General features: G+C 41.6%; 1 protein-coding gene across 1 annotated transcript in view; it reads right to left on the bottom strand.

The window, feature by feature from the left end:
• The window catches only part of adam10a (ADAM metallopeptidase domain 10a), a 287,101-nt gene extending 277,285 nt beyond the window's left edge, over positions 1–9,816 (bottom strand). Inside the window, exon 1 of the mRNA XM_060911474.1 lies at positions 9,577–9,816. Coding sequence (XP_060767457.1) covers positions 9,577–9,646 — 70 coding nt within the window. The 5' untranslated portion in view covers positions 9,647–9,816. The remainder of the gene's footprint in view (positions 1–9,576) is intronic.
• Positions 9,817–13,470: the final 3,654 nt, after the last annotated feature.

Below are 13,470 nucleotides of genomic sequence, written 5' to 3'. Positions count from 1 at the left end.
AGTTCGTCTCATCTCATTATCTCTAGCCGCTTTATCCTGTTCTACAGGGTCGCAGGCAAGCTGGAGCCTATCCCAGCTGACTACGGGCGAAAGGCGGGGTACACCCTGGACAAGTCGCCAGGTCATCACAGGGCTGACACACAGGTGGGGTTTACATTAGACCGTATCAGTGGATCATCAGATTAACGTTTTTAAAATGATTAGCGTGCACACAGCAACGCCAATACACGATTCGCCTGCACACAGCAACGCCAATACACGGATACGCTCGGCTCCGCAGGCATCCTGCGCTCCAAATCACTCCGCCCTGAACAGCGAGTGCCCTCTGGAGGGTGCGCACTCCGGCCCTGCGCAGCTCACAGAGCGCGCGAGTGAAGCGCACGAGCAGTGATTTGGGACTGAGCCGCTGTGTGTGTGATCTCAGTGCATATCGGGCATGCGCGTCACTTACCACTTGCAAGTGGAAGGATGGCAAGCCTAAAGACAATCATAACTACACAATGGGCAGTATTTGCATCAGTATTTTCATACTTTTATACTCTTTAATGAAAGGTGATACAAGGCGGAAGTCCGCGCCGTTTTTCAGCAGTCGCGTCACATGACCAACGCCAGCGAATCAGGAAGGTGGATGTCACAGTGACGTTGTCCAATGACGACGCCAGCTAGAGCTCAGCACAGCGTATCCGCGTATCTCAATGTTTACACAGCACCGGACCAGACACGATCTGGATTGAATACGTGGACCCTGGCGGATTCCCGTTTCCCGGCGTTTTAATGTAAACGGACAGTGCATCCGCGAAGAAAATGAGACAGATATGGTCTAATGTAAACTTGGCCATAGACAACCATTCACGGTCAATTTAGAGTCACCAGTTAACCTAACCTGCATGTCTTTGGACTGTGGGGGAAACCGAAGCACCCAGACACGGGGAGAACATGCAAACTCCGCACAGAAAGGCCCTCGCCGGCCACGGGGCTCGAACCCGGACCTTCTTGCTGTGAGGCGACAGCGCTAACCACTACACCACCGTGCCGCCCAAGTCTGTATCTGAGCAGCATATTACATAAGAGAGCACTTTTCAGATTAAAAAAGAAAACATAATGAAGGCTGCTGGGGTTTAGTGCAAAATTAAGAAGTGAGTATGACAGTCAAGGAGTCCAGAAGAACTGTGGCCGGTTCTGTAAGATGCTCAGTAAAACCTACAGCTCATTTCCGCATAAAACTGCACTCACTGTACCTGCGACTACTTTTTTTTTTTTAAAGCAAAGGGTCGTTTCATAAGAAGAAACCTTTATTCGTCACATGCACACTTCAAGCACAGTGAAATTCATCCTCTGCATTTAACCCATCTGAAGCAGTGAACACATGCACACACTCAGAGCAGTGGGCAGCCACACCAGAGCACCCGGGGAGCAGTCAGGGGTTCGGTAACTTGCTCAAGGGCACTTCAGCCCAACGCCACCTCACTGCATGTCTTTGGATTGTGGGGAAAACCAGAGCACCCAGAGAAAACCCACACAGACACGCAAACTCCACACAGAAAGGCCCTCATCGGCCACTGGGTTTGAACCCAGAACCTTCTTGCTGTGAGGCGACCATGCTAACCACTACACCACCGTCCCACCCCTATTCTTTCACACCAAATATTGACTTTGTTTCATTTAATTATGGCTTACTGCTTATAGCATTTTTTTAATGATGAAACATTTCATCATTTTTAAGCCATTTTTTGGTCGACAGCAGTTCTTTACATGTGCCTAAGACTTTTACACAGAACTGTACATACATAAACATCAAAATATTATAAAGACAAACTATGAACAAAATCTGAGACAGTGATGTCACCACTTTCCTGGATTCTCTCTGATTTGACCTGGAATACCCCCCCCCCCAAAAAAAAAAAATCTAAAAATTAAATTAAATAAATAAATGACTTTTTTTTTTCTCCAGAAAGCCATAGTTGGAAAAAGAACTGTAAACAGGAAGTGGAGGACATACAGACAAAAAAAAAAAAAAAAAGCTGCTGGAGAGCAAGACCCGCCCCTGGGGGGTGGGAAAAATACTTATATAATCGGTATGGGCATGAGTCACGATAAGCAACTATTTTTTGTCTTTTTTTCCCCCAGGAGTGTTATATTAGTGTCTATAACACGAAGCTATACCTACAAAAAGCTCTGAAAGACCAATTTTGATTTCAGAGGCACTTTAAGAGATGCTTCTCTCAGTTTGGAAGTCCATTACTGACTTAAAGAAAATTACAGTCAGTAATTTGGCAGACGCTCATCTGTAATCCAAGCACAAGCCAAATGGAGGTACGGCCCAATGAAAAGTGGGCAGATGGAATGGTGCACAAGTACACCACAGTATCTCCTTGCACATCTGAAGGGGACTGAATTGTGCTACAGCATGAATTCTGGCACGAGTTCCCCGTGACTCAAAATATTCCATTTCCTGTTTCCTGTTCCGTGACTTACGTGAGCGAGCCTCACCATGCACAACAAACTACAACTGAGCCCAGGCATTCTGCCCATCCACATGGTCACAGCATGGTATACATGCTATAGTGCACCTGAACCGTCATTCTGTTATACTTCACTCTCCATCCTCCAGACTGCCTTTTAACCGCAGTCTTCTTTCTCCTCTCCTCATTTGGCTCTTTATCCAAAGTGTGTATAAATCTGTATAATGTCCATAACGACAATACAGAAAATAAAGAAAAAATGACTACATTCTGCTCACACATCATCATCAGAAGGTGAGCTTGAGGTAATAAAGATATTTTGCAGTCTGTTAGCATTAACACCATTGACGCTATTGTACCTGGAGCAGTTTTGTGAATTTGGCGTAATTCCACGCTATCAGTAGCAGCACTTGGAAGTTTTAATCAATGCCACGAATTTCTTTGCCTCTGAACATCTGATTTTCAGCCTGATTTTTGTGTCGGACAAAACCTGTACATCGTAGATCAGCTCCTTGGTTGCGAGTCGAATCACCAGCAGCCACATTAGTGCTAAACTTTTTTGTTCGCAACTTTGTCTGCATGTTAATTGATAAGCAGGAAGTGTTTATTTTCTTTAAAGATATTTTTTTGGGCTTTTTGCACCTTTATTGGATAGGACAGTGTAGAGACAGGAAATGAGCGGGAGAGAGAGATGGGGAGGGATCGGGAAATGACCTCGGGTCAGAATCGAACCCGGGTCCCCGGACCCATGGCACGGCGCCCCATCCACCCGAGCCACGACGCCCCCGTGTTTATTTTCTTTAATCACTGGTTTAATGTTAGATGCTGTTCGCCGTATAATCTGATATGAAGATCGCATGAGATAGAATTCAACCAAGCTTTTATTGCAATCATCGCATGCGATATAAAAGAAGACTTTGTCACATATACTGTACTGTAAATATTATAGCACAGTGAAATTATTTTCTTCGTATATCCCAGCTGTGATCAGAGCGCAGGGACGGCCATGATATGGCACCCCGGAGCAGAGAGGGTTATATCCCATTCTCACACACACACCTTAATTTATTCCGATTATACTATAATGATCATGTATAGGAATGCGTGCAAAATGGTAAAGTCAAAACAAACCTTAATCTTTCCCCTGGAGACCTAGTAACATAAACTCTAATCTTTTCCTAAGGCTCCTGTGTGAACTGGAACCATGTGATTAATGTGTTGTAACATCACTGGCGGTGACATAAATGATGACGCAGTGATGCTGCAACAAAACCACTGACACCTCCAGAACCCGAATACTCATACTACTACCACCTCGCTAAAGTGACCAACAGCCATTTCAAAACAAAAAGGAAAGAAAACAGCAGATATGGTTAGGAAGTGGAAGGAAATATATGTCATATCCGGTCTCGCACAGTCTTACATGGACCCTGTGGCATCCTGTGAAAAACAATCAGGTGCGAATACACGACACCCTTTACAAAAGACTGAGCAGGACTTAAAGCAGATACGCAGAGCCATGGGCCTCACTTTCGTTTATAAATGCCCCGAGACCTTGACAATGGCACAGGAATAGTTTTAAGCGTTAACAATAAATCTAATACAGTAATTTTTACGAATAAAGTGATTTATATAGGTAGCGGTCTGAGTGAATGACCTTGACGTCCGTAACGTCACAGCAGGAAGTCTATCGGTCTCATCGCCATTTCCGCTATACTAAAACACAGCGCTGACTGCAACTCTGATCCTACATTTTGAGCTAATTTATCGCCATGTCACGTAAATGTGTTGTTGGCCGGTGCAGCAACACGACAGAAGGTGGATTTACATTGCATTCATGGCCCAAGAATGTTCAAACTGCAAAGATTTGGACGTGTTTTGCGAGAAGTTCACGGGCACATTGGGCGCCTATGAAGTGGTCTCTCCTCTGCTCTGCACATTTTACTGAAGACTCGTACGAGATCTCTGATCTGTTGAGGAGCATTGGCTATAAGCCCGTATTGAAAGAGGGTGCAGTACCAACGATTAAAGGAAAAGAAAACTACAAGAAAAGTATTTATTTATTTTAAAGGAAAGTGAGTTTAGTTGCACCAGTTTTCCCGGAGTGAGCCGAGGGTTGTTGGTAAAACCCGGGACGGAACAGGACGTGACATATCGCTCGGGCAGGGACCTCCCCACGGTTGTTGCTAAAACCAGTGACATCCCGCTCCGTCCCGGGTTTTAGTAATTGCCTGAGCTGAGCAGTAATGGCGGAGTACTCAGTAATGGAGAAAGAGTGGAGCAGCCGTCTTATTTCTAAACTGGATATTTTTGCCATCTCGCCCTTATGTGGAAGAAGCGAATGAACGGAGAACTGAACGAACAACTGAAAGTCAGATTGTTTCAAACAATCGGCCACAAGGTCGGCTTTCAATAGAGATGAAAGTGGAGCAAAGGAAAAAACCCTGAAATGGGGGCGGGACAACGTCCCCCGAAAATATTTTAATAACATAACACGCAAAACCCTGCATTCTAGTGCATTTTAGTACTTATTTTCACTAAAACAAGTTATAACTTTTAAGCCTTTTTCTTTCATGTACATTAATGATTAACATGTCAAAAATATCAAATTTAATTCCCCTAGTTAATGAGTAATTTTCAGGAGTGCATTTAGAAAACGCGGTGATTTTCCTGCTACACAGTTCATTACTTTGAAAAAAAATCAGACAGTTGAAGGTAAACTCAGCAAAATCCCAAAACAGTACTGTTAAAAAGTAAAGGTCTGTTAGAGTTTCTAAAGCTTTCAGGTTTCAATGTTGGGGACATTGAGCCTCGTTTATCAATCTTTTAGTAGAGTTGTGCGTTTGCATAAGCTAAAGTGAACTAAACATTTCCAATTCATATTTATGCGAGTTGAAGCCAACTGTTTACATTAGTTCGTCTCATCTCATTATCTCTAGCCGCTTTATCCTGTTCTACAGGGTCGCAGGCAAGCTGGAGCCTATCCCAGCTGACTACAGGCGAAAGGCGGGGTACACCCTGGACAAGTCGCCAGGTCATCACAGGGCTGACACATAGACACAGGCAACCATTCACACTCTCATTCATACCTACGGTCAATTTAGAGTCACCAGTTAACCTAACCTGCATGTCTTTGGACTGTGGGGGAAACCGGAGCACCCGGAGGAAACCCACGCGGACACGGGGAGAACATGCAAACTCCGCACAGAAAGGCCCTCACCGGCCACGGGGCTCGAACCCGGACCTTCTTGCTGTGAGGCGACAGCGCTAACCACTACACCACCATGCCGCCCCACATTGGTTCGTATTGTCTGTAAATTTAAACACCAATGAATACTAAATTTCTCATGTAAATCAGGGGTGTAGTGTGTGTGTGTGTGTGTGTGTGTGTGTGTGTGTATGCGCATGTGTCACACACTGACTGGCAGCCTGAGTGCATTATGTAACAAAAAATAATTACCATTGCTAGTTTTAGGCAGCTTAGAAACCGGCTCTTCCATTATTGCTGTTTCTTCCACGTTTTCTTGATGTTGTGTTCTAGAAACGGCACTAAAACTTAGCTTCGAAACCACAAAATGCAACTTTGATGGGAAAAAAATATACATATGTAATAAATTGCTTGCCTCTCTTCACATCGAAAGAAGGAGGAAAGTTTTGCTTGTTTTGACATGGCGAATTATTAACAAGAGGAAATACTCGTAATTCGCAACTAAAAAGACTGCAGCTACGCTGGCAGCTTGAACATGCTTTCTAGTGCGATTGTGTTGCGCTTGCGCAGAACGGTGTCAGTCCTGCGCGCCTTAGCTCGTGCACCTGAAGGCACGCCTTGGGCGCACGCACACCTAACGAGCTCCGGCACGCACGCCGTTAACAAAGAACACCTGTCTTTAATCAATGAACTATGTTTGGGCTATTTAAGGACTGCGTCCATGCAAGGACGATGCGAAGTGTCTAGGAACGTGAAAAATCCGAAAAATAAATTTCTCCATTCGGAAAACCAGAGATTTTCAAGAGTTTTGTCAAATATCTGGATTTCCGGGTCATTAGCAGAAAAAATCCGGTGAAAAATCTAAAAACCTGGAATTCCGGGAAATTCCGGAACACTTTCATGACTACTTCAAGAAGCGAGAATGCAGACGGGTAAGCTCCAACTCTCATTTGGATACAAAAACAACACGTTGTTTACCTGCATTTAGATTAATTCCTGTAACTTGTATTGTGTGTTTAAATTACCGGTATGAGATTATTTAATTTGCTTCAGAACATGATTGTCTCAGTTCATCTGATTATTTAATGAGCCTTTTACGTTTTATCAGTGAAAATGCATGCACGTACATGTATGTTGCACAAGTTATAACACCCATCCTGTTTTAATGAGAGTCAACCCACAATCAGTGAAGTCAAATTAGTCTTATGCCATGTACACACGTAGCCGGGTATTTTTAAAACCGAACATTTTCCCCCCCTCCGTTTATAAAAATGTTTTATCCACACCACCTCGTCTTCGAAAAAAATCCCTTCCACACATAACCGAACATCTGCGTTTTCAATCACATTCATAAGCATTCCAAACCTGTAGATGGCATTATTTCCCCAAATCCTACCCCCTAATCACATCGCCTGTGCTCTTGGAGCAGTAGTTGGGCTTCTAAAATTAAACATGTAAATAGCACCTGCACAATAATTAACGCTTTCAAGGCACTACTCCGATCCATTACTCTTTAGCTAGCCGCACACTACGCCGATTTTCAGCGTACCGAGCCAACTGAAGTCGCGAGTCAGGCGTAAAGACTAGTTTTCGATGGTACCGACTCATCTCACAGCCGATTCGAAAAACTAATCGGGAGCCAGACTGATCGGCGAGAGTCGCTAGCAATAGCCAATCATATCTTTCGCATATAACACGTGACATCATTAAACACAATTTCTAGCGCGAGAAATACGTGTTGGTAGCACCTAATGCAGGTATATACTGTAATTCCATAGACTGAAGCTTTATCCATAGACACAGTGGGCTGGAAAGCCACTCTGCTCAAGTTGTGTGGCTGAATTCCAAATCGCTTTAACTCCCCTATATAAGTGCACTATTTAAGGTTGGGAATAATAGCTCATGCAGCCTAGATAGTGCGCTACATATTCCATGTTGTGTCATTTGTAATTCAGCCTGTAGCATCTTCAAGTGTTGGATTTAACAGTAACTATATCCAATAGCCAATCACAAAGCTATTGTCACGTGTCGCTTCAATCGCGACTGCACTCGTCAACAGTCGGGGGATATGTGCGTGCCCTGTCGGGAGTCGGCTCTGAAATGGGTCGGTTCGGTACCGCGTGGATCGCCGTGGTGTGCGGCTAGCTTAAGTCCATGCTTAATCTGGCTTCTGCAGTAAACAAAGGTTGCACGTTTGACGTCAGGGCAGATTTGTTGTCATTTTTTTGGCGCAGATTGTAACGTTCTAAAACGCAAAACTCCGGTTATCTCTGTCTACACGAAAAGGCATACACGGAGTTTTCAAAAATCTTCACTTTGCCCGGAGTTTTTTTAAATATTCGTTTTTGATGTGTTTTCATGTGGATGACAGGCCAAAACGTAGAAAAATATCTTCGATTTAGCAGATACCCGGCTACGTGTGGACGGGGTCTTAGTTGAGCAAGTCGTTAACGGTATTTCTTACTTTCACCATAAATTTTTATTTATAGGACTTTGGTCTGGGCGGCACGGTGGTGTAGTGGTTAGCGCTGTCGCCTCACAGCAAGAAGGTCCTGGGTTCGAGCCCCGTGGCCGGCGAGGGCCTTTCTGTGCGGAGTTTGCATGTTCTCCCCGTGTCCGCGTGGGTTTCCTCCGGGTGCTCCGGTTTCCCCCACAGTCCAAAGACATGCAGGTTAGGTTAACTGGTGACTCTAAATTGACCGTAGGTGTGAATGTGAGTGTGAATGGTTGTCTGTGTCTATGTGTCAGCCCTGTGATGACCTGGCGACTTGTCCAGGGTGTACCCCGCCTTTCGCCCGTAGTCAGCTGGGATAGGCTCCAGCTTGCCTGCGACCCTGTAGAACAGGATAAAGCGGCTAGAGATAATGAGATGAGATTTTATATATATATATATATATATATATATATATATAAAATAAAGGTTCCGTGTATCTCCTTTAAAGTTTATTACCCATGCCGTGCAGGTTGCACCTGATACCTGGGCAGCCTGGTGGTGCTAGGGCTTGAACCCCTGACCTTCTGGTCAGTTACCCAGAGTTGATCTAAAACCAGTGTTTTACGGCATGAGATTTTCTGTGCCGATAAAACTGTGTGGTCCTGACAAAACCAAGTGACGTGCTGGTGATTTCAGTGGAGATGTGATCGGATCCTGTATAGCAGTAAACTCATTGTGTTACAAAAGAAATAAACACAAAGGAAAATTCTGGAAGTTTATAAATAGAATGAAAAAGTGGCAACAAAAGCAGCAGATTTTTTTTCCCTTCGTTCACTCCTAATACAGTCAAGCCTGGGCTTGTCCTGCTGCAGTACGGATGATATGAAGAGTTTATAAACATGACAATTTATCTGGAAACAACAAACAAACACAAGTCCAAGTCCTACTATGGAACCTGCTGCATTCAAACACCTGCATTTCCACCTCACCGAGCTTCGTGTGTGTGAGTCAGGTGACTTTTCTTTCTTCTCTGTCATTATTTGTATCATTAGACGGATTTAAAGTGGCTCTGGACTGTTTTTGCTGTCAAAATAAACCATCATATCATCTCTAACCTGACTTGAAGTTTGCTAGTGAGATCATTAGCAGGCTTTGGGTTGACAGCTAGTATCATGGATAATGGCTTCTTCTAGACTTTGTGCCAAAACTGTTCACTCAGTGCAGATTCAGGCTTTGAGTTCAACACGGTGGGAAAAACTAAGTCTAATGTTCAAACCGACAATAAGCGCTTTGAGCTTGTAGCAGAAATGTAACGTTATGTGAATGTTCTGTGAATGTTCGTGCTGTATGGCACTTCCGAGCAGGACTCCGGACCTTCACCCCTCCCGGAGCAGCTCCACAAGCCGATTAACACCCGAGCGACAGCACTTTCTCCGGAAGAAGCGCGTAAAGAAAGCGAAGGCAGCACTCACCGCTCGAATCACTCAGGCAGTAAAACAGCAGCAGGACTTTAAACACCACCATGTCGAGGAATAAACTCATCGCGCGCACATTGACGCCGCCGCGGCTACAGTGCTGCGCTGCTGCTGGAGGGGGTTTTGTTGTTTTTTGTTTTTTTCTCTTCCCCACTTTCGGTACCTCTGAAGTCTTAAAGGCGCAGCGCTCCCTGTTTACAGCTGCTGCGTCTCTGCGGCGTGACGTCACCACCCCGTCTCCAGCCACCGGACGTCATCGATTCCAAACAGCCAGGAAGTCCCGCAAGGCCACGCCCCTTCCAGAGAACCATGAAAGGAAGAGGAAAAGTCACTGATACGTGTTTACTTGCTTTAACTTATATTTTGACACCTGGGATTTACTTTTTTTCCACCCTGGAACTTAAATTCTTTTTGTCCGAGGTTCAGTTTTTAATTTTAAACTTGTACACTGAACAGTTGTAACATTGATATACCTGATAATAATGACATTGTCATAACATTGATATACCTGATAATAATATTGTCATAACATTGATATACCTGATAATAATATTACGGTCATAACATTGATATACCTGATAATGATAACGTTATGGTCATAACATTGATATACCTGATGATTATAATAACATTACGGTCATAACATTGATATACCTAATAATAGCAACATTACGGTCATAACATTGATATGCCTGATAATAATAGCATTGTCATAACATTGATATACCTGATAATAACATTAAGGTCATAACATTGATATACCTGATAATAATAGCATTGTCATAACATTGATATACCTGATAATAATAACATTAAGGTCATAACATTGATATGCCTGATAATAATAACATTGTCATAACATTGATATACCTGATAATAATAGCATTGTCATAACATTGATATACCTGATAATAATAACATTAAGGTCATAACATTGATATGCCTGATAATAATAACATTGTCATAACATTGATATACCTGATAATAATAGCATTGTCATAACATCGATATACCTGATAATAATAACATTAAGGTCATAACATTGATATACCTGATAATAATAACATTAAGGTCATAACATTGATATGCCTGATAATAATAACATTGTCATAACATTGATATACCTGATAATAATAACATTGTCATAACATCGATATACCTGATAATAATAACATTGTCATAACATTGATATGCCTGATAATAACATTAAGGTCATAACATTGATATACCTGATAATAATAGCATTGTCATAACATTGATATACCTGATAATAATAACATTAAGGTCATAACATTGATATGCCTGATAATAATAACATTAAGGTCATAACATTGATATACCTGATAATAATAACATTGTCATAATATTGATATACCTGATAATAATAACATTAAGGTCATAACATTGATATACCTGATAATAATAGCATTGTCATAACATTGATATACCTGATAATAATAACATTGTCATAACATTGATATACCTGATAATAATAACATTAAGGTCATAACATTGATATACCTGATAATAATACAACCCCGATTCCAAAAAAGTTGGGACAAAGTACAAATTGTAAATAAAAACAGAATGCAATGATGTGGAAGTTTCAAAATGCCATATTTTATTCAGAACATAGATGACGTATCAAATGTTTAAACTGAGAAAATGTATCATTTAAAGAGAAAAATTAGGTGATTTTAAATTTCATGACAACAACACATCTCAAAAAAGTTGGGACAAGGCCATGTTTACCACTGTGAGACATCCCCTTTTCTCTTTACAACAGTCTGTAAACGTCTGGGGACTGAGGAGACAAGTTGCTCAAGTTTAGGGATAGGAATATTAACCCATTCTTGTCTAATGTAGGATTCTAGTTGCTCAACTGTCTTAGGTCTTTTTTGTCGTATCTTCCATTTTATGATGCACCAAATGTTTTCTATGGGTGAAAGATCTGGACTGCAGGCTGGCCAGTTCAGTACCCGGACCCTTCTTCTACGCAGCCATGATGCTGTAATTGATGCAGTATGTGGTTTGGCATTGTCATGTTGGAAAATGCAAGGTCTTTCCTGAAAGAGACGTCGTCTGGATGGGAGCATATGTTGCTCTAGAACCTGGATATACCTTTCAGCATTGATGGTGTCTTTCCAGATGTGTAAGCTGCCCATGCCACACACACTAATGCAACCCCATACCATCAGAGATGCAGGCTTCTGAACTGAGTGCTGATAACTTGGGTCATCCTTCTCCTCTTTAGTCCGAATGACACGGCGTCCCTGATTTCCATAAAGAACTTCAAATTTTGATTCGTCTGACCACAGAACAGTTTTCCACTTTGCCACAGTCCATTTTAAATGAGCCTTGGCCCAGAGAAGACGTCTGCGCTTCTGGATCATGTTTAGATACGGCTTCTTCTTTGAACTATAGAGTTTTAGCTGGCAACGGCGGATGGCACGGTGAATTGTGTTCACAGATAATGTTCTCTGGAAATATTCCTGAGCCCATTTTGTGATTTCCAATACAGAAGCATGCCTGCATGTGATGCAGTGCCGTCTAAGGGCCCAAAGATCACGGGCACCCAGTATGGTTTTCCAGCCTTGACCCTTACGCACAGAGATTCTTCCAGGTTCTCTGAATCTTTTGATGATATTATGCACTGTAGATGATGATATGTTCAAACTCTTTGCAATTTTACACTGTCGAACTCGTTTCTGATCTTCCTCCACTATTTGTCGGTGCAGAATTAGGGGGATTGGTGATCCTCTTCCCATCTTTACTTCTGAGAGCCGCTGCCACTCCAAGATGCTCTTTTTATACCCAGTCATGTTAATGACCTATTGCCAATTGACCTAATGAGTTGCAATTTGGTCCTCCAGCTGTTCCTTTTTTGTACCTTTAACTTTTCCAGCCTCTTATTGCCCCTGTCCCAACTTTTTTGAGATGTGTTGCTGTCATGAAATTTCAAATGAGCCAATATTTGGCATGAAATTTCAAAATGTCTCACTTTTGACATATGACATGTTGTCTATGTTCTATTGTGAATACAATTTACAATCAGTGAGATTTGTAAATTATTGCATTCCGTTTTTATTTACAATTTGTACTTTGTCCCAACTGTTTTGGAACCGGGATTGTAACATTACGGTCATAACATTGATATACCTGATGATGATAATAACATTACAGTCATAACATTGATATACCTGATAATAATAACATAACGGTCATAACATTGATATACCTGATAATAAGAACATTGCGGTCATAACATTGATATACCTAATAATAACAACATTACGGTCGTAACACTGATATATCTAATAATAACATGACGGTCATAACATTGAGATACCTAATGATAACATTATGGTCATAACATTGATATACCTAATAATAACAACATTACGGTCATAACATTGATATACCTAATAATAACATGACGGTCGTAACATTGATATACCTAAGAATAATAACATTATGGTCATAACATTGATATACCTGATAATAATAACATTATGGTCATAACATTGATAGACCTGATTATAATAATAACATTACGGTCATAACATTGATATACCTGATGACGATGATGATGATGATGATGATGATGATGATAACATTACGGTCATAACATTGATATACCTGATAATAATAACATTGCGGTCATAACATTGATATACCTAATAATAACAACATTACGGTCATAACACTGATATATCTAATAATAACCTGACGGTTGTAACATTGATATACCTGATAATAATAACATTACAGTCATAACTTTGCTATACCTGATGATGATAATAACATTACAGTCATAACATTGATATACCTGATAAAAATAACATTACGGTAATAACATTGATATACCTAATAATAACAACATTACGGTCA

The sequence above is a fragment of the Neoarius graeffei genome, chromosome 27 (genome assembly GCF_027579695.1).
Source record: "Neoarius graeffei isolate fNeoGra1 chromosome 27, fNeoGra1.pri, whole genome shotgun sequence".
NCBI lineage: Eukaryota > Metazoa > Chordata > Actinopteri > Siluriformes > Ariidae > Neoarius > Neoarius graeffei.
Note: the sequence above shows the minus strand (reverse complement) of the source record. Positions and strands in the feature narration are given on the sequence as shown.